The sequence below is a fragment of the Sus scrofa genome, chromosome 13 (genome assembly GCF_054392235.1).
Source record: "Sus scrofa isolate SSC_HxYL_T2T_F1_AM1 chromosome 13, Sscrofa_HxYL_maternal_Yorkshire_Landrace_v2.0, whole genome shotgun sequence".
Taxonomy (NCBI): domain Eukaryota; kingdom Metazoa; phylum Chordata; class Mammalia; order Artiodactyla; family Suidae; genus Sus; species Sus scrofa.
This window is the reverse complement of record NC_139395.1, coordinates 222097282-222118465: the sequence shown is the minus strand read 5'-3', so window position 1 is coordinate 222118465 and position 21184 is coordinate 222097282. Positions and strand designations below refer to the sequence as shown.

The window sequence follows — 21184 nt, the reverse complement described above, 5'->3', positions numbered from 1 at the left end:
GTCCTTACCAGAGGGAGGCCAGGACCCAGGCACGCGGAGGACGACTCTGGGGACACGGGAGGAGACGGCCGTGTGCACGCCCAGGAGAGCAGCCTGTGGCCGAACCGGCCCCTCCACGCCTGGCCTCGGACCCCAGCCTGCAGCCTGAGAGTGACACCCTCCTCTGGGCCAGGGCAGAGGAGCCTCAGGACTTGGGCTGTGAACACGCGCCCCTGCCCAGGGGGCGATCGAGGACACAGGAGCGGCCAGTCGGGGACACCGGCCACACAGGGGTGAGGAGGAAAAGGGACTTGACCGATGGCGACCTCCCCTCCTGCTTAAGCCAGCGCAAGTCTGGGTTCTTTGAGGTGACGCCTCTGAATCCAGTGCCCCCACTTTTGAAGCTGAGGAGCATCTTCCGTTGCTATCAAGGCAGACTTTGCTTAGCTGCTGAAAGAACAGCCACAGACGGCGAGGCCAAAACCCTCTGCTGATACCAACCCTCTGCTGAGAGCGGCCGAGGCCACTCCTCGCAGCGAGCAGGGCAGGGAGCCGAGGTGCAGCTCGGAGGGGCTTCGCGGGAATCTGCCCGGCACCAAGGGAACAAGCCGTGAGAAAGCGAGAGCTGGTCTCGAAGGCCCGTTACCCTGGAAACCAGGATGCCGGGGAGGTGTAACCGAGCAGGTGCCGGGGCGCAGAAAGCCGGCTCTGACCGCAGAGTGTGCAGCAGAGTCAGTCGGGCTTCATTGCCGGCGCCGAGGGGCGGGGGTGCAAGCCTCAGATCCGCTCCCGCCTGGCCTCTGGGGGGTGGGGTGTGTTTAGGGGGAAGAGCGAGGAAGCCGGGGCTAAGCATTGTCTTGGGACATTTCTGTGGCTTCCGGACTCAGGATGGCTCAGGTTTAGAAGCTCCGGCCAGGTGGTCCGTGGCTCAGGGGCCTGTGAGCTCACCCGGCCCTGGAGAAAGAGCCCAAGTCTGTGTTCCCAGGACGGCAGCGACAGCAGCCGTTCCGCTGTGGCCGATGTCATCCACAGCCGCAGCCAGTCCTGGCTCTGGCTGATTATTGCTGAGCACAGGATCGGGGTCAGAGGGGACAAGAAAGGGGAAAGCTTTGGAAAGAGATGACTCGACCCAGTAAGGGGACTCGGCTCCAGAAGAGGGGCCTGGCCTGGAGGCGGGGGTGGGGGGCACCTGTTCTGAGCGGCGGCTGGTGCCCAGGGAGCTGCAGGACAGGCGGCCTCAGGCCTCCGCGAGGACAGCGAGGGCTTCTCTGCGTGCAGGTGACCCACCGCGTTCAGGCCAGAGTGGGACATTCTGTTCTCCCCGTGGGAGGGCTGGCAAGACGAACCCCGACCAAGGGTGAGGGACACATCCCAGGGCAAAACCCAGATCACTCAAGTGCCACGAAGCAAGTGGGGTGCTGGGGTGCCTGAGGGGCCCCCAACACGCCAGGGCCTGGGTCATCAGACAGGAGGGGACTGAGGGACTGGGGGCTCAGAGAGCAGTACGGCCCCTGCCAGGCTGAGCACTCAGGCTCAGAACTGGATCAGGATTGTTCCGCCCGCTGGGCAGTGGCCCGTCCCCGGGCCTGGAAGGAGCAGCCCACTCCTGCAGCAGGTGGCCCTGGTCGGTCATGGGAGAGGAGCCTGCCCAGGGACTCCACCCTGATGGGAGGACAGGGCCAGCCGCTGGCCCTCAGGGGGAGGCAGGCTCACACCCAGTGGACGCACTGCCGGCCACCACGGTCAGGTGGCCGCAGACCTGGTCCTCCAGCGTCACCAGCTCCCACCGGTTCCTCACCAGCCCCGGGCATTCTAGGGGCCGCAGGCAGGGAGACCCTGGGTCGGGGAGTGCAGGGTGGAGATGAACAGGGAAATGCTGGGGTGGGGGCTGGGCTGTAGGTCAAGGTGGGGCGTCACCTCTCCCTGCTTTCCTCGTCACCCCAGACCTGGGCTGGGAAAACAGCCCCACTGCCAAGCAAGGCGAACCAGTCCGAGTGCCCAGGGAGTCTGGGGCCACTTTCTGGTTCAGTCAACCCAAAGCTTGCCCCCAACACCCCAGAATTTTCTGCTCCTTTCACTCTCTGGCCAACCTCCCAGGGCGAGGAATTTTCCAGGGTCAGGGGAGGGAAAGGGCCCCCGGGTCACTTGTTCCTGGGTCAGGACTCAGGAGAGGAAGAGAGATGGGACATAGGACGATGGGGGGTGGATACTCAGCAGACCCCCCCTCCCGGGTGTGCCCCCATCCCCTTGCCCAGCACGGGCGGGCCTGACCTAAGCAGGCAAAGCTGGAGCCGGGGACTAAGTCAGACGGATTAGAAGCATGAGAATTTCTGGAGCTTCTGCTGTGTTGTCATGGGACAGGCAGTGTCTTGGGAGCACGGGACGCAGGTTTGATCCCTGGCCCAGCACAGTGGGTTAAGGGTAAGGCATTGCCGCAGTGACTGTGGCTCGGATCTGATCCCTGGCCCAGGAGCTCCATATGCCACGGGACAGCCCCCCCAAAAAAGTGTGAGGATTTCTCCCGCTGGCCTTGGGCACGAGGCCAGAGCTGTGCGGCTCAGAGCCACCCTGGCTGACAGCCACCATGGAAACAGGGACCTCCAACTTAGATGCAAAGAACTGAATTCTGCCAACAAAAAGTGAGCTAGGACAGGGGCCCCGTGACGCCAGACGTGCCCCACGCCCTGACCCCTCACCCGCGGAGCTGCTGCTTCCACGGCTGAGTCTGCAGTGATTCCTGCGCAGCACGGGCGCCTCCTGCAGGACCGCATAAACATTTAGGGAGGAAGGAAGGGGAGGACGAGAGAGAAGGGGCCTGCAGAGAGGGGCAGTGAGGGGCACGGAACACCCGCAGGTCCGGGGTCCAGCCAGGGAGCGCGGCCACCGCCAACACCAAATGTCACAACTGGAAGCGACACCAGGGGAGACGTGGAGAACAGGGCAACGGGGCGGGGGCGGGGGGGCAGGCGCGGCGCTGGGGCCACCAGAACCAGCCTCTGTGCCCGTCTCCATCCTCTGTGTGGCTTGGCAAGTGGGCGGCTGGGGCAGCTGCTGCGACACGACGGGCAAATCCTAAATGAGGGTGAACAGCCCCCCAGGAAAGGAGGGCAGCGGTGAGGCTGGATCCCAACCCCCTCCCCTGGGACCCCGCGCTCCTAGGTGACCGGAAGGAGCAGGCACACACCCGAGAGTCCTTGGTGCTGCCCAGCACCTCCGGTCCCTCCCACACCCGTGTACAGGCAGGACCAGGGGGGTGCTCTCCTGAAGAGCGCCAGGTCCCAGCTCGGCCAGGGAGCCGTCTCCTCCGTCTCCACCTCCAGCAGAAGGCACAGCACCAGCATCCTCACCCAGCACCTACGCCCCAGCCTGGGCTCTAGGACTGACCCCGGGGCCACGCCCGCTTCTCCTTTGCCTCTTCGCCTCTGCCCCAGGAATCTGGCGGCTTCTATAAGGTGGGCAGGGCTGAAGGGCTTGGGGACCTGTTTGCAATGCATGTGCGGGCCACCAGCTCACCGTGGGCGCCCAGGCCAGCAGTGCCAGCAGCAGGGCCCTGGGGCAGCTCAGCTGTCCTCGCTTAAGGACAGGGACCCGTTCCTCCCTGGGGTCCCATTTTCCCAGCAGTTGGGAGCAAGGAGGGTGAAGACCCCAGGAGAGGGACAAGGATGAGCACAGGACCCTAGATCCTCCCCGGGTGGGCCCTGAGGGAAGGGCCTGGACAGCTGGCGGGGGCCCAGAGACCCAGGACCCCTCAGGAAGGAAGCCCCCCACCAGGGGTCTCCCCTGCAGGCCAGCCGGGCTCGGGGGAGAAGCTGGATGTACACAGCCTCCTGACGGCAAGGCTGGCTCCGAGGACCCCTGGGCCTGTGTCCAGCCTGGGGTCTCAAGGATGGCTGGCCGGGCCAGGAGACTATCCGTGCAACCCATTCCCCACCCCAGACTCAGAGCCCTGGTCACCCAGCCGGGACAGAGGGGACAGTCCCCAGGAGACATCTTCAGAGTCTGCACTTGAGGAAAGCACAGACAGGGGGCACCTGGGCAGGTGGGACCGCACCCTAACCTGCCAGGAAGGCCTGGAGGACTCACAGGGCCGACGGGATTCCAAGGGCAGGTGGCAGGACTGCACCTGCTCCTTGTGGGTCTCAGACCAGAAAGGAAAGGGGACAGCACACCCTGGGGGGTGGGGCCCAGAGGAGGCTGGGTGGCCCTCCGTGGACGTCCCCCCACCCTCGCCCAGAGCAAGGCTGGAGGGCGCTGGGCGACAAGGCAACTCCTCGGAGGAAGCCACTGTGGGGGTGACACCGGCGGAGAAATGGCACTCCTGGGGGACAGGTTACTTTGCAGACAGAATGACAATGGTCCTTCAATCCCCTCTGCTCCAGAAGAGGGACAGGAAGAAGCTGGAGGTGATGGATGACAGGTGGGTGAACAGCCGAGGGCAGGTACACAGGGACGGCAGGGGCTGGCAGGGGTGAGCAGACAGGCGGATGCAGGGAGACGGAACCGCCTTTGCTCACACCACATGCAGGGCTGCAGCACATAAGTGCAGCAGTGTAACCAGGACGGACACGTCCAGCTGATGAAGGCAAATGAGCTCATGACAAACTCAGCTACGAAAAGTGAGGGTGCCAGCATGCTGGGAGCCAGGACTCGTGCGGGGGGAGCGGGGACACCGCCACAGAAATAAAATCAGCCCAGCTTACAGGACAGGCCTGCCCCCTGCAGGGTCAGCTCGAGTTCCCTGGGGGAACACTCCCACCCTGGTCCTCACGGGCCGCAGCAGACTCAGAAGGCAAGGGAGTGGCTGCCCGGGTCCCCCACACTTGCTGGGCCCTCCCTCCCTTCTGCTGCAGGCAGGTGGCACCAGAGGGGGGGGGACCCTCCTTTGTCTGGTCTGTGGAGCAACAGGGAGGCCTGGAGTCGGGGCCCCTGTCTGCATCGTGCTGCCCGGGGGGAGGTCTCTGGGTCAAGAGTGAGGAGGCAGCCTCTCCCTGCCAACCCTGGTGGGCTGATGCTGTCCCCACACCCATCAGAGGGAGGGTCCCCCTGCCTCCCCGCCCCGCCCTGGGTGAGACTCCTGGGGTGCAGCCTTTAGACTCGGCCTGGGTCAGAGCTGCTCCCCACCCCTGAATCAGGAGCCAAAGCCTTCAGCCTGGCTCCCCGAGCAGTCCTGGCCACAACTGAGTCTGGGGCCACAGCAGCGTCTGGGGAGCGAACACGGGGCCGGCGTCAGTGCCTTGAGAACTCCAGGCTGTGGTTCTGGACCCTTCTCAGCAAACCGGGCAAGGCTTTAACCCGGTGACCCAGGGCAGGGGGCTGCCCCCACGACCACCTCTCCCTGTCCCTCTGGGTGTCGTCAGGCACATCTACATGTGACACGCGCGGTGGGGGGGCCCCAAAGCACCACTAGTAAACTAGCTCCAGGGACACTGGCCTCGCGGGAAGAGCGCCAGCAGCGGGACGGGTCCTGAGTGCAGAGCTATGAAAGCTCTCATGTCACTTCAGACGCCGCGGACTTCACCCCGACCCCAAGTGCTCCAGGAAACTGTAACAAGCATCCGAGCCTGGTGGGGGCCCTACTGGCCCCAAAGCAGACGAGGCCCCGAGCACAGGCCTTCCGTGGGGCGACCAGACTGAGGTCATGGACACCCAACCTACTGACGTGCTGAGGCCCAGCAGGGGAGGCCCTTAAGCGGGAGAATGGAACGGGGCACACCTCGTAAAGCCACCCTTAAAAAGGTGACGGCTGGCAAACCTCACCCACACCCGCTCCTCCAGGGCCAGGTGGGGACCCAGCGCCCCTGGAAATGTGGCTGCTTCAGGGATGGGACTTCAGGCCAGAAAAACCCAGGGAGGGCCTGGGGGCCGGGTGGGAACCAGTGCTGGCCCTCCGTCCACGGACCCCCTCCAGGGGCCAAGGCCAGGCTGCCTGGCTGTGGGTGTGCTGGCGCACCTTCCTGGAACCTCGAAGGGACGTGTCCCTGACCAGTCTGACGCTGTGTCCTGAGGAGACACAGACCTGAGCCGAGAGCCGGGCTCCCCGGGAGCAGCTCCTCGGTTGCCCGAGGCCGTCCCCCGGGCCACAGGGCTCCGCTTGGCTCAAAAACACCCTCTCCATTCCTACCACGGCCTGTCCACCAACAGTTCCCGCCAGCAGAGAGGAGCGAAGGGCCAGCTCTAGGACTTCACCCAGTTTGGCTTCCCCCTGCCCCACCCGCCCGCAGCTGAGCTGAAGGGGGGTCCACTGAGCACCCGCTGCTGGGTAGGGGACGTGCCTGCAGGCAGCTGGGCCCTGGAACTACGGTTCAGTTCCAGCCTCTGCGGGCCCTCCCTGGGCCGGGCCTTGGCTTAGCAGTGACCAGGCAGGCTGACCGAGACAGCGCCCGCCTGTCAGCTGGGCAGCCCTCTGTGTGGCCAGAGCACCGCAGGAGCTCGAGGGCACCAGAGCTCCCAGGCACCAGGCCTCGCTTCTACCTCCCGCCTCCCTGGGATGCTAGGACCAGGGGCTGAAGTGGAACTGAGGGGGGCGGAGGGAGGCGAACTGGGCCTGGTGGGCAGAGGGGGCGGGGACAACTCAGATCCAGCTCTGCCTCCAAGTCCCAGGTGACAAAGGTGGGCAGGGAGCCGACCCTGCCACCCAAGCAGCAGGGCTGGCACGAGGCAGGGTTCACTGCCAAGCCCCAGCCCAGGGGCGCGGACGACGACGCTGCCAATCGTCACACCTCCTTCCAGGGTCCCAGGAGCTGTACAGGCTTCGGGTACAGAATCCACACCCTGGGGACACCCGTGAGCTCACACCGCGGGCCTCCTGCAGGCGGGCCTCCTGCAGGCGGGCCGGAGCAGGACCGGGTCTGCAGGCACCAAGGAGCACTTTATTCGTGGGCGCCGTGAGGGTCCGCGGCCCCACCGAGTCAGCACAGCCTCGGCACTTTCGGTGATGTGGGCGCTAAGTGAGGGCCTGACCCAGCCGCGTCTAGACACAGGGAGTTGGGCAGCAGTAGGCGCCCAGAGTCTCGGGAAGCAGGCCCGACTGTTCCATCCCCTCACTCTCCCCGGTGCTGGGGGGGGTCCTGGTGGATGTCACTGGCCCCGTGGGGTCCACTTCCTCTTGGCCTTTGGCTCTTGGCAGTCGGCCACGGTGGCTCTGGGCCTCACCCGAGGCTGCCGCCGCCCGCCGTGGGCCCCTCTCCTGCCTCGGCCCCCAGGCTGCTCCTGGGGCACGGCAGGGTCGGCCCCCGCGCTCCGCCGCCGCCTCCTCCTCGCGGATCTGGGGCTCGGCTCTGGACACGAGGCCTCCTCCGCACCTCTCCCTACAACGGCAAGAAGACTGGTCCACCTCCCGCAACTCTGACCGAGGCGCCCGCCTCCAGGGCGGGAGAAGCACCCACAGCCTGGGGGGCTCGGCCACCCGGGGCCTCCCGAGGAGGTAAATCCCCCGGTCATCGGGCAGGTGCAGCACCTACTCGGGCTCCTGACATTGGGAACACTGACCGGCTCCAAGACAGGACCAGGGCAGAGGCGCTCAAGGGGGCGGGAGGGCCAGGCTCGGGGTGCGGGGGCCGGAGATGCGGCTGGTCGGAAGGGGGAGCTGGGAAAACTGGGTTGGAGCTTTGACTCAACTCGCCAGGGGGGGACACAGAGGCAGCCCAGGTGCCAAAAGGCATCTGGGCCAGGGCATCACCCCCCGCAGGGCCGCGGGCAGGGGGCAACGGGCAGCAGGCTGGGGAGGGGGTCACGCCTGGAGTCAGCCCTCAATCTCAGGTGAAACTCGGGGGACGAGGGTGCCGGGGATGCCGGCCCCTTTCAGCCCGCGCCGCCAGGCCTACCTGCCGTGTCCTGCCACCGGGCCTGCGACAAGCGTCTCTTCATTCTCACGCGCCTCCCTCCCCGCGGGTTCCTGTAGGCTTTTTCCGGGACTTCGTCCTCAGGGAAGAGGCCTAGGAACCAGGGTGGGCAGTTAGGACGGCTGCCAAGGGCCAGGGGCTTCTCTTTGGGCGCTCCCTGCCCCCAGCGGCCAGCAGCACCAGGGCCACGGGCTTCGGGCAAGGAAGGGGCCCTAGTCTGATGGCCCACAGCTCGGGTGGCACTGTGACAGGATGCGCTGTCCTGGGAGTGGTCACGCTGGGAAGACCAAAGAGCCTCCTGGACCCTGATGGCTGGAGTCACGCAGGAATCCCTGCCTGTCCCGACCCAACAGGTGTGGACACGCTGCACGTAATGTGCCTTTTAAACACACCAAGTGAAGCGTGTCAGGGGACAACCCGCCTGGGGAGAGGGGGACACAGGCTAAGACGGAGGGCAGAGGCCAACAGAGAATCGAGGTGGGGGAGACGGTCGCTGCACCGCAGACCAGCAGCGGCCACCGGGCCCGTACTAGAAACGCAGGTTCTCAGGCCCCACCCCTGGGACCAGCCCCTCAGGCTCGCAGCCAAGGATCCTGGGCTTCCCCAGGACAGGCACTGCAGTGGCCCAGCCAACCTCCCCCGAGAAGCACCAGGGCCGCTGCACAGCACAGCCTGTGGCGCGGGTGACCACGCAACCGAGCCGTGCCCAGGCCGGTGGCCCCACTCACCTTCTGCGAGGTCCTGCAACCTGAAAAGACAGGACAGGTGGTCACCAGGGCCGCGCCCACTGCAGGGGGCCACCCCGGGGGAGCCGTCCCCGCCTGAGCTCTGACGGCAGGCCGCCCGCCCACCCCCGGGTGAGGCCACCGCAAGGGCGGGTGGGCGCCCTCAGCGCAGCGCCTCCAGGGACACTCACTTGCGGATCACTTTGTAGAGGCGCTTCCGGTTCAGAGGCGGGGTGTCCTGGTGACTGGCCATCTCAAACAGCCTGTTGGCCACGGCCTCGTAGTCGAACTGTCCCACAGAGAGACACAGTGGAGCGGGGGCCAGTCACCCAGTGCTCCCAGAATGCAAAGCGACAGGTCGAGCACGTGGCCCACTCGCCCAGGTCTCGCGCCCACAGCCCCCAGTCCCCTTGGCAAGCGCCGGCGACAGCACACGCTCCCGGGCAGCATGACCCAAAGGAAATGTGGGGTGCCATGGGGTGAGCCTCTTCACGGCTTTAAACCCGGCGGGAGCCACGTTAAAACCAGCAGCAGCAAGTCCCATGAACCTGACACATGTCACTGAACCCAAGTGTCTAAAAGCTCACTCGCCATCCGCTGGCCAACATCCGCCACTTATCAGAAAGGACTCCACGGGCCCGATTTGCCTGAAGTCACAGATCCTGTCTGCTGAGCTGACTCTGGGCGGGACCGACACCCACCACTCAGCACACCCCACTCGTGGTCCCCGCGTCCCCAAGGGGCCCGGGCAGGTGCAGGGCTGAGAAGTGAAGCCTGGCCCCTGACCGCATCTTTGACGGGCCTGAGCCCCTGCAGGGGCCCCGGCACCTGCCCGCCTCTAGATCCCTGCCGCTCCCCCTGCCAGAGCGGCTCCGGAGTCGGGAGCTCAGCCCACACGCCCAGACCGCTCACCTGGAGGACGCTGCCAGCATGGTCGTCGTCGTCATCGTCATCGTCCTCCACCTGCTCCTCGCCCAGGACAGGTTCAGCCGCCCGGACAGAGCCTGCAACAAAAGGACGCGGGGACTCAGACACACCCGGTGTCACCTGGGCCCACAGCACAGACGGCGGGGTGCTGTCGGCCTCACGCCCAGGGGAGCAGGGCTCTGCGGGCCTGGAGAGGAGGGAGCCGGCCCGTCCTTGAGGAGTAAACCGGAGGGACGAGGGGCGGGTGTGCTGGGCAGCAGAGGCAGGGCAGGGGCCCAGGAAGGAGGGACGGGGCTGGTCCAGCCTCGCAGCAGCCTGGACGGAGGGCGACGAGAGCCAAAGCTCTGGCTGAGGAAGCTGATGCTGGCCGGACGTCGCGGCTGACATCACTACCTACAAAGAAAGCTGCCGCCCACAGGTCCAGGCCGCCGGGAGGGACGGGCATGGGTGGCAGGAAGTGAGAGCATGCGGCCACCATGGGGCCCTCGGGCTGCCTGTGTCACGGACTTGGACAACTGAGAAGGGGAAGGGAGGGCCGGGAAGGCCAGTCAGATGGCCACACACAGCTGGACGGGGCATGTGGGGGGCTGCCAACTAACCGGGGCACAAGCGCCAGAGGGAGCAGAGGCCACCCTCCATCCCGCGGTCAACCTCCCACAAAGACGCAGGGCTGCTCAGAGGAGAGAAGGCAGTCCCTTCAACACGCGGTGCTGGGGACACTGGACACCAGGGAGGGAAGCATGAAGGTGGACCTGCACCTGCCACCTCATCCTGAAATTAACTCAAAATGCAAAGTAAGACCTCAAACGACAGAAGTCAGAGGGACGCAAGCTTCAGGGAAAGACCAGATTTGGCCAGGATTTCTTGGCTATGATGCCAGAGGCACAGGTAACCAAACAAATCAGACAAACTAGACTTGACGATAATTTAAAAATTTTGTGCATCAGGGAGTTCCCGTCGTGGCGCAGTGGTTAACAAATCAGACTAGGAACCATGAGGTTGCAGGTTCGATCCCTGCCCTTGCTCAGTGGATAATGATCCAGCGTTGCCATGAGCTGTGGTGTAGGTTGCAGACACGGCTCGGATCCCGCATTGCTGTGGCTCTGGCGTAGGCCGGTGGCTACAGCTCTGATTGAACCCCTAGCCTGGAAACCTCCACATGCCGTGGGAGTGGCCCAAGAAATAGCAAAAAGACAGAAATAAATAAATAATTAAAGAAAAAAATAAAAATTTTGTGCGTCAAAGAGACGATCGACAGAGTGAGACGGCCACCAGAGAGCGGGGACACGGCTGCAAACCACTTGTCCGGGAGGATTATCCGTCATCCAGAACAGAGGCAGAGCCCCTACAGCTCAACCGAAGCCAATCGGACTCGAACACGCGCGAAAGACGGGCGCAAACATCTTCCTCTCCAGAGAAGACCTACGAGCAGCCGAGCACGTGAAGACTCCCCCACGCCGGCGATCAACAGGAGAAGGCAGATCCAAGCACTCTGCCCCCACTCCGCCCCCCAACACCAGAGGCCAGCGAGCGCTGGTGAGGACGCGGGCACCCCGGGGCCCTGGCGCGCTGGCGATGGGAACGTAAACGATGCAGCCGCCGTGGAAGACACCATGGGGGGGGTCCCTCAAAGGAGAACCAGGGAACCACCCTAAGTCTCCCGGGTAGACTCGGCCTCAGAGACAGCGCCGCAGAGCAGGGGGCCGGAGCTGGGCGGGAGGACGGGGCTGGCGGCAACCAGGACGGAGCTTCAGTCTCGGAGACGCGACATGGAGGAGGTGGGCGGGTGACAGCTGCACAACGTGAGCGTACGGAATGCCACGGAGCCGCGTGCTGCCGGACAGCCACGGGGGTAAACTGGTGTCAGGGGTATCCCACCACAGTAAGAGAAAGCCAGAGGCAGGAGAGCCCTGAAGCCGGTGGACCACACACGCCCCTGGAGCCAAGGACAGCGCACGCGTCACCCAGAGGAGACAGCCACGCAGGACCAGCTGGCATCCCACCAGGGCCCAGAGCAGTGTTGAGGCGGACAGGCCAGACCGGACACCGCTGGCGCAGAGCCCACGGGGACGTGCACACGCGGTGGCTCCCAGCCGGTCCTCCGCTCGCTTGCTCGCTCGCTCACTCATCCAACGCGAGCCAGGGGCACCTCCTGGGGGCCGGGTGCTGCTCCTGGCACCAGGGACACAGCCACAGTCAGCAGAGCCTCCGTCCTGTGCCGCTGACACCCCCGGGGTGGAAGGCGAGCCAGAAAGATGAACAAGTGACCTACGCAACTTTCAGGGACTCGTGCCAGAGACAAACGGTGGTGGCAAGGGCGGCGAACAAGGCAAGGTGAGGGTTGGAGGCGGCACTGTCCACGGGGGGTAGGGGGTGGGGTCAGGGCAGAGCCCTGGAGCCAGAGGGCAGACACCTGCCAGGGGGTGGAGAGCAGGGCTGGCAGCCCGGGGCAGGGGTGGCGGGGCAGAGTGGAGCTCGGGGCTCGGGACAGCAGCGGACGCCACGGTGGGGGCAGGGGGAGGGTGTGGAGTGAGCGGCGGGTGGCAGTTTCCAAGGTCACCCTGGCAGCACGCTGGGAACAGACTTTGGGAGGAAGGCCAGAAGCGAGGGGACAGGACAGGAGACGAAGGCAGGGACCCCGGCAAGAGCCACCAGAGGCCTGACCCAGGTGCAGGTGTCTCACCCCGAGGGGGCTTCCCCGGCAGCACAGCCCGGTCCTGCTCCTCCCCCTCCGACGTCTCCTCCTCCTCCTCCTCCTCCTGCGCCTCCAGCTCGTTCATGAGCTCCTCGATGGCCAGCGGGGCCTGCTCCACGATGGTTTCAAAGATGCCTCGGGTGATGCTGTGCAGAACCAGGGGGCTGGGAGAACGGGCACAGCACCGCCCGTCAGGCCGGGCCTTCCAGGGGAAGGAAGGCCGACTCCTCGTCCCACCCACCCCACGGCCCGCGGCCCCACCAGACTGTCATCTCCCTGAGAGGGCACCCGGGACCCCAGAACGAAGCCGCGGGGCTCGGCACTCACTCCTGGGTCCGGGCGGCCACCCTGCAGAAAGGCTCGATGAGCCGGAGGTTCTGGTCCGCTGTCAGCTGCGGGAGAGGAGGGGCTCGGCTCTGGGGACAGACCCGGCGCCAGCCCCCCCCCTCCCCGCCCGCCCGCCACACCCACCTCGTCGGCGCCCACTTTGGTCAGCTCCTCCAGGAAGACCTCGAGGAAGTGGCTCTTGACCCCGTTGGGGGCCTGGCTGTCGGGATGCAGGATCTCTGTGGTCAGCAGCTCCAGCAGCCGCTCGGTCTGCCTGCGGGAAGAAACGGCACGTCCAGCAGCCGCACGCACGAGGGCACGGTGGGCGCGGGGGGGGGGGGGGGGGGTTTCGCTCCACCTGGGGGGCTCTGGCAGGAGGCGGTGCAGCCCGGCCCCCAGTGCACGAATAGCCCGGCACGCGGCACAGATGGGCTCCGCGGGTACAGATTTACACGGTGACAGCCGGCACCGAACCCACAGCAGGACGGACACTCAACTGCCGAGCTGCGTAAACCCTCACAGGCCTCCAGCACCCCGGAGGCCGCAGGTGGGCACGACGTGAGGCTGCTACCGCCTGGTCTGGTGTCTGCTGTCCCCACTGGGACCTGTGCAGGAAGGCTCACGGGGACAGAGCGAGCACAAGGCGAGGCAGAGGCCAGAGAAGAGGAGGAGCCGGCCTCGTGGGTCCTGCTGCACCAGCACGTCACATGTCACGCTCGTCTCAAGTGTCTCAGGGGCCCGGGCTTCCCAGGAGCTCGAGAGCCAGTCCTGAGGGGCCTGGACGTACCCAGCTGCTCGACAGACACACGGAGAGCGATACCCCAACGGCGACGTGCGCAGCCTTCCAACGGCGGCCCGGAGACGCGGGTGCTGTGCAGGCGACACAGCGCCGTCCTCGGTCCAGCAGGAAGGGGCCAGGCTGGGCGCCAGAGGCCTCCTCCGGCCAGGGACACTCACCAACACCCACCAGAACACAGACTCGTCACGCTGCCCAAGAGGAACAGCTGAGACTGGCAGCTGCTGACCCAGGGCAGTGGGGGGTCACCAGTCTCTTCAGAAGGGTCCAGGCGTGGAATTACCAGTGACAAGGAGGATGCAAGGCCTCTCCAAACACCGACACAAAGGGACAGAGGGAAGGCCATCCTTTAACATTTAACCCTGCTTCAGTCACCGCCACCCCCAACCCTAAGTCCTAAAAAGGGGGCGATTCCATCTCGGGGCTTCGCGGAACTTTAAGGATGAAAAGTACTACAAACCAGAGGCACCCACATTCACCTAGTTTCTCAACCCAGAAGAAGGGCAGCAACCACAGCCCGACTCCTGATCTTCCTTACGGGGGCTGGGGGCCGGGGACCGGGCGGCGGTGGCCGGCACGAGAACGTTAACGCCGCGTCCAGAAGATGAGAAAGCCCTAGGCCAACGCGGCCGCGAGCTGCTCTGTCTGCCCGCCGCCTGGACAGCCGACAGTTTCGAGGACCATGTCCCCAGTAAAAACTTCACCGTCACGTTTTAACCACAAATCAAGTCAATACCGTTGCCTCTAAGGTCCCTCCCCAAACCACACAGCGGCAGTGACACACAGGGCATCCGGAAACGTGTCGGTAACCCTTAAAAGGGTGACAAGTCCACGTCTGAGACGGTGCCACTTTGCTATCTCGGGCAGAACAATCCAATGTCTTAAGATCAGTTGTCTGTTGGAATTAAAATTGCTTCTTAATGTCTTTTAAAAGTTTTCTCAGTTCTTTCTGCTGGGTATCCATCACTCAAACAGTTAACAAAAAAAGCTTTTAAAAGATTTTGATTTTAAAAACCTTAAAATATGAATTTTCAGAAACCCACTTTGCGATTGTGATCTCAGACCGCTCCCTGCAGGTTTGGTACCCTGAACGCAGAGCCTGTGGGTGGCCAGGCAGCAGGAGCCGGCGCCCACCGCCCCCCTGCCCACTGGAGCAGGACCCGCCCCCTCCGGGAACCAGGCAGCAGGACCCCGCCCTGCCCCGTCGCGGCCTGAGCGCAGCAGAAGAAGGAGGCCCTTACAGCTGGGAGAGGCCGACTGCCCACCGCAAGCACCACTGGCAAAAGTGCAGTCTGGACGTCAGGCATTTCTGGAGCTGAGAGCAGCGGCCGCTGGCCCGAACGGCCCCTGTTCTACAAAAGCCGCTGCTCAGTGGCGGCACCTCCCGGGAGGACTCGGTTCTGATCCACGGGGAGTCCCACCATCTAGGATCAGACACTTCCACACACACACACGACCATGTGCTCACAGCACAAGGCGGCCTTCAACGCAGGCGGGCACACCAGCAGAGCAGATGCCCGGGCGGGGCGGGCAGCGCGGGCAGCGCGGCGGCTGCAGGACACGAGGCACTGACCTCTCCTCCCACGCCCGCATCTTCAGGGCCTTCAGTGACTCGTGCAGGACCATCCGCATGAGCTGTGGCACAGGAGACCCCGTCAGCGGGCACGGCCCGAAGTCCCCAGACAGCCCCGCCCCTATTGTGTCCCCACATGCCCAGCGGGTCCTGAGACATCGGGAGCAACACAGCGGCTACGAGGGACGGGGCACCAGGTCTGGCCCAGAGGCCGCCGCCTCTGAGCCCTGATCCCAGCAGCCGGTAGCACTTCCCGTCTCCCTACCTGCTCATGGGACCCCAACATCCCACGAGGGGTCAGTTGTGGGGAAGGTGACAGAGGACGCACACAGAAGGTGCCTGGGCCGAGACGCCCGCCCCCATCCCTCCCCACTCAGGGCGCCTGCTGCCCGGGAGCCCTCGCCTGGCACCTGGCCCAGCTCTGTGGGGGGCGACCCCCCCGCAGCTGCTCACCATGTAGAACTTGTCCAGGCGCAGCCGGTCGATGCCCGTCCACTCGCGGTTCATGGTCTGCCAGAAGGTCTGCAGGAACAGTTGCTCTGGAGCAGAGGAAAGGCCAGAGAGAGTCAGGAGGAAGCAGAGCCCGTCTCGGGAGGTGACAGAACATGAAGAAGCCTGAGCAAGACGCCACGGGGCACCACAGCCCCCGAGTCTGCTGGGCTGAGAAACTGTGCTACGGATTTGACTTTAAAAGGGGGGCTTTGTTGGAGTTCCTGTCGTGGCGCAGTGGATAACGAATCCGACTAGGAACCATGAGGCTGCGGGTTCGGTCCCTGCCCTTGCTCAGTGGGTTAACGATCCGGCGTTGCCGTGAGCTGTGCTGTAGGTTGCAGACGCGGCTCGGATCCCGCGTTGCTGTGGCTCTGGCGTAGGCTGGTGGCTACAGCTCTGATTCGACCCCTAGCCTGGGAACCTCCATATGCTGCGGGAGCGGCCCAAAGAAATAGCAAAAAAGACAAAAAAATAAATAAATAAAATAAATAAATAAATAAATAAAGGGGGGGCTTTGGGACTTCCTGTGGTGGCTCTGCAGAAACGAATCCGACGAGCAGCCAAGAGGATGCCGGTTCGATCCCTGGCCTCGCTCAGTGGGTTAAAGATCTGGTGTAGCCGTGAGCTGTGGTGTAGGTCACAGATGTGGCTCAGATCTGGTGTGGTTGTGGCTGTGGTGTAGGCCGGCAGCTGTAGCTCCGATCTGACTCCTAGCCTGGGAACCTCCATATGCTGCGGGTACGACCCTAAAAAGCCAAAAAAATAAATAAAATAAAAAGGGGCTTTTAGGAACCTTGGAAAGAAAAGCAAAGCCCAGCTACAACCCCGAACCTCAGCCACGTTCTCTGAAGCCCCCGCTCGAGAGGCAGTGAACAGGACCAGGGTCGGGGCATCAGGACTTTGAAAGACACGAGTGATTCCAACGGGTGGGCAGCAGGGGGAGAACAACTGGTCCTGGTCAAAGGAGGAGGAGAGTTACTGAGAAAGACGTGCAGCAGGAGGCTCACAATCGCCAAGGAACGTGCGGACACGCAGCTGCCACCATCCCAGCCTCCACTGGAATTTTTTTTTTTTAAGGGCCACACCTGTGGCACATGGACGTTCCCAGGCTCTAAGGGTCCCGTCCGAGCTGCAGCTGCTGTCCTATGCCACGGCTCAAGGCAATGCCAGATCCTTCACCCACGGAGAGCCAGGCCAGGGATGAACCCACATCCTCGTGGATATGGGTCAGGTTCTCAAGCTGCTGAGCCATGATGGAAACTTGCTTTTTCTTTTCTTTTTTTCTCCCACTGTGATTTTAAGTAGAAGGGGTCAGCCCTCGAGACTCCTGAGCTGAGCCTACTGTCCCGGTCAATGCCTTGGACACGTTTCCCACACCAGCACCTGCAGACGCCCGCTGGGCCAGGGACCTCTGCCGCTCGGGCCGCACTGCAGGGTGTGCCCACGGCGTGGATACTCACGTGCCTCCGTGGTCTGGAAAGCGTGGACGAGCTGGGAAATGGTCCTGCCAAGTTCCTCCTGTGCAGGAAACAGCACCCACACCTCAGTCCCTGAGCACGTGTGCCTGACAGCAACGGGCCACAGCAGGAAGACAGACACTCAGCTGGCCTCACCTGAGGTGGGAACCAGCCCCCTAGGCTGTGCAGCAGAAAGGGGGCACTGGCAGACCCTGAAGTGCCCATTGCCTGCTGCAGTCACCGTGCCAACCATCCCTGAGCCTACCCTCGACAGAGTCTAGTTCGGGAGGCAGGGACCAGAGCACAGAAACCTGCATCCTCAGCAAGCACCCTCACCACCCCGCTGGCTCTGAAGAGTAAACAATTCCCGCAGTGGGAGCTCCCTGAGGGCAGAGTGCTCAGGATGTGGCACCCTCACCACTGCAGCCCGGGTTCAATCCCTGGCCTGGGAACTGAGGTCCCACCTCAAGTCACTGCACGTCACAGCAAAAAACAGAACACCTCCCACTGAGAAACCCCCGACAGAGGCTGGCATCTTAGGGCAAGTCCCTCAGTGATGGACGCTGACGTGTCCTGCAGGTCCATGTGCTGGACAGTGTCCCACTCTGCTGTGCTTGTGTGGGGACAGGGGCGTGTAAGAAACCTCAGGACTTTCTCCTCATTCTGCTGTAAACCTCCAACTGCTCCAAAACCAAGATCTATTTCTTTTTCTGTTTATAGCCACATCTGCAGCACATGGAAATTCCCAGGCTAGGAGTCGAATCGGAACTGCAGCTTAACCCACTGAGCGAAGCCAGGGATTGAACCCATGTCCGCACAGACGCTATGTCAGATTCTTAACGTGCCGAGCCACAATAAAGTCTATTTTTTAAAAAGGCAATTCTAGGAGTTCCCATCGTGGCTCAGTGGTTAATGAATCTGACTAGGAACCATGAGGTTGCGGGTTCGATCCCTGGCCTTGCTCAGTGGATTAAGGATCCGGCGTTGCCATGAGCTGTGGTGTAGGTTGCAGATGCGGCTTGGATCCCAAGTTGCTGTGGCTGTGGCGTAGGCTGGCAGCTACAGCTCCGATTAGACCCCTAGCCTGGGAACCTCCATATGCTGCAGATGCAGCCCTAGAAAAGGCAAACAAACAAACAAAAAAATAAAAAGGCAATTCTAAAAATCAAAAACAGTGAACAAAAAGCAGCTAGCAGGAGAACACCTGCCTCAGAAGACTTGGGTTCTGTCCCTCAGCTCCCAGCATTTCGGTGCTCAGTGAAACAGACCAATGGCTGTTTCACCGGTGACCACACTGGCAAGGAGCAGTGTCGCTGCAGTGCTCAAGTCAGCAGTCTAACACCCGCTGCACCCAAAGGCCCTGGCCCCTCTGCCTACATACGTAAATATATACTAAAGCTACAAATCTCGGCCCAGCGTGTTTGCTGTGGTCAAAAGGGGCCAACATCTGCTCACGGTGCCTCACTGTAGCTGCTGCCTCAGCCCCTCACCGCCTTCCCCTCCCCTCACCTGGAGGAGTGGCTTGTCCTGCATCCACATGCAGTAAAACAGGCCTTTCCACACCTTCAGCAGCTCATCATGTGTGAAGCTACCTGCAACACAAACAGACCAACCATTTATTTATTTAGTTCGACTTTTTAGGGGCCGTACCTGCAGCATATGGAGGGTCCCAGGCTAGGGGTCTAATCAGAGCTACAGCTGCCAGGCTACACCACAGCCACAGCAATGCCGGATCTGAGCTGCATCTGTGACCTGCACCACAGTTCATGGCAATGCCGGATCCTTAACCCACTGAGCGAGGCCAGGGATTGAACCTGCAACTTCATGGACACTAATCAGGTTCGTGACTGCTGAGCCACAACCGGAACTCCTGAACCCAACCTTCTAGAGCCAGAACACAGCCAGAGAAAATGTGACGGCCTGAATCAGACCCAGGTCCTCTTACTGTAATGGTACCTCTCCCTACCCCCCATCGTCCCAGCCATCTCCCTAACCCAGAACCTGCTGGCCTAGGGCTGGAGGGACCCCCCAGGGCACAGGTTCATTCATTCTGTGAACACTGACAGATCTTCAAGCACCAGGCACAGTACTCCACTTTCACAGATTCAAAGCTGACGGAGCCACCATTTCCTAGGCTGGATGGTAGCTACACAGGCAAACGTGTTGGCAACAATTCGCCCAGTGTCACACCAGAGATCTATGATTTTTCTTTGTTTGTCTATTGTCTTTTTACGGCCGCACCCATGGCATATGGACGTTCTCAAGCTAAGGGTCAAATCCAAGCTGCAGCTGCCGGCCGACACCACAGCCACAGCAATGAGAGATTAGAGCTACATCTGTGACCTACACCTCAGTTCATGGCAATGCCGGATCCTTAACCCACTGAGCCAGGCCAGGGATCAAACCTGCATCTTATGGATACCAGCTGGGTTCTTAACCTGTTGAGCCACAAAGGGAACTCCCGCTTTTCAAATCTTCAATTACAAGTTAGCTACTTCAGACTAGTTATGAAAGCGGATGTATAAAGTCACTCACTGGGAACACACTGGGGTCCTGACTACGGTGTCTGGCAATGTTCCTGGGCAATGGTTCTCAGACTTTAGCAAAAGGATCCCATCACCCAGAGGGTTTCTTAAAACACACTCTTGGCCCACCTGCCAAGAATCTGCATTTCTAACAAATGACCAGCTGCAGCTGGAGTCACATTTTGAGAACCACTGTTATATAGAACGCTTAAGAAGCACGTTCTCTGAGCAGCGCAAACCACAGTGAAACTCGGACACGAGAGAAAACCTCCAACACTGAAAAATGCCGCTCTGAGGGGAAAATAAACGGTGCCCAAACAGTGGGTACCAGGGATAGCGGGATATATGGACTGAGGGCTGGGAAGGGGGACTGGTTCCCAGAGAAGGCAGGTCTGAGCTGGGAAAAGGAGCTAAGGGGCTGGGGAGCGGGAGTCCACGCTGAGGGACACGCGGTCACCGCAACACAAAGTGAGCGCCGAGAACCTTCAAAGCAGCGAGGGTGGGCGGCAAGCGGGTGGAAGCACCCACGCAGGCCCCGCGCGCACGGCCCGACCACGTGGAAGACCCACGCCGTTGGAAGGGGCCGGGGCCGCGGACGCCCCGCGTCCCCCTGCCCGCCAGGCCCCTCAGGCCCCCCCGGCCCCCTCCGCCCCCAACTCGCCGAACCGCGCCCACCTTCGGCCCGCTGCGTCCTGGCGACGATGTATTTCCGGAGCTTCCTCACCGCCCGGTCCCGGGTCACCTGTTCGTTCCCCGCCAGGCGCTGCGCCAGCTGGATCTCGGGCGGAAGCTGCACCCGCGGACCCATAGCGACCGCGTGGAGACCCCTCAACCTCCGCTACCGCACCGCTTCGCCTGGGCGCGCGGCGTGATGTCACAGCCTGCGCGGGCCTAGCTCCGGCGCGGAGTCTGACGTCACCGGGCCGCGCCGGCCTCGCCGGGGCCTACGCCACCACCTCCTAGTGGCCGTGGCCCGCAACGACAATGCCGCGTCAGTGTTGGCGGACTTTCACTCTGGACCCTGGGTATTAAAGGGATGTCCTTAAGCGTTTGCCCGCCTTTTATTATTATTATTATTATTATTATTATTATATTATTTTGCTGAGGGTGGGTGGCTGTAGTTCACCCCCAGCTGCTGACGGAAGGCCCTGCCTTAGCAGTGAATGTCAGGGAGCAGAGACAGAGGAGCGGTGGAGGTGGAGGTGGCGGAAGACCCTGCGCAGCCTCCAGTGAATCGTTGGTTCCGAGAAGGTCCTGAGAAAATGCCCCAACAGGGAAACGAATCCGACTGGGAACCGTGAGACTGAGGGTTCGATCCCTGGCCTCGCTCCGTGGGTTAAGGATCCAGTTGTTGCTGTGGCTGTGATGTAGCCCAGCAGCTGCAGCTCTGATTCAACACCCTAGCCTAGAACTTCCATGTGCTCGGGGTGCGACTCTAAAAACCAAAGAAAGAAAAAGAAAGTGCCACAACAGCCCAGGGAAGTGGTCAGGGACCGGGTTTGTGGGACGGTCCCGCCACCTGCAGTGGTGTGCCACCGCTGGCGGGCACCCCAACCCTGCAGCAGCACAGGTGGGGTGGGCTGCTCTGACCTCGTCCAGCCTGTTGGAGTGCACCCCAGCTTCAGGACATGGAGGAAGGCCCGTCGAGGAGGCAATCTGGATCCCAGCCCTGAGAGTCCGACTTTCTTCACAGTTACGCCATGAAGGCAGGCATGGGTGAAGCATGTGTAAAGGGGGGGGTGCAATATGCAAATCTCGATTGGGTCCTGGTTTATTTATTTTTGCTTTCTAGGGCCGCACCCGTGGCATATGGAAGGTCCCAGGCCATAGCCACAGCCACAGCAACG

The 21184-nt window shown here is 62.6% G+C and overlaps 1 protein-coding gene across 3 annotated transcripts; it reads right to left on the bottom strand.

The window, feature by feature from the left end:
- Nucleotides 1-6828: 6828 nt before the first annotated feature.
- Nucleotides 6829-20215, bottom strand: RRP1 (ribosomal RNA processing 1). 3 transcript variants are annotated; one of them, XM_084992266.1, is made up of 13 exons: nt 20013-20215; nt 18322-18404; nt 16816-16919; nt 15317-15402; nt 14759-14925; nt 12639-12768; nt 12495-12559; nt 12156-12331; nt 9458-9549; nt 8737-8834; nt 8549-8568; nt 7803-7913; nt 6829-7286 (listed from the first exon to the last, which is right to left on the bottom strand). In XM_084992266.1, exons 4-13 carry the CDS (start codon nt 15368-15370, stop codon nt 7057-7059), a joined length of 1143 nt encoding a protein of 380 aa, XP_084848392.1. In that variant the 5' UTR covers nt 15371-15402; nt 16816-16919; nt 18322-18404; nt 20013-20215; the 3' UTR covers nt 6829-7056. The 3 variants fall into 3 exon arrangements, with proteins under 3 accessions (XP_084848392.1, XP_084848391.1, XP_020926735.1); XM_084992265.1 differs by having other exon boundaries at nt 16816-16873; XM_021071076.2 differs by having other exon boundaries at nt 14864-14925; nt 16816-16873.
- Between the last annotated feature and the right edge of the window lie 969 nt (nt 20216-21184).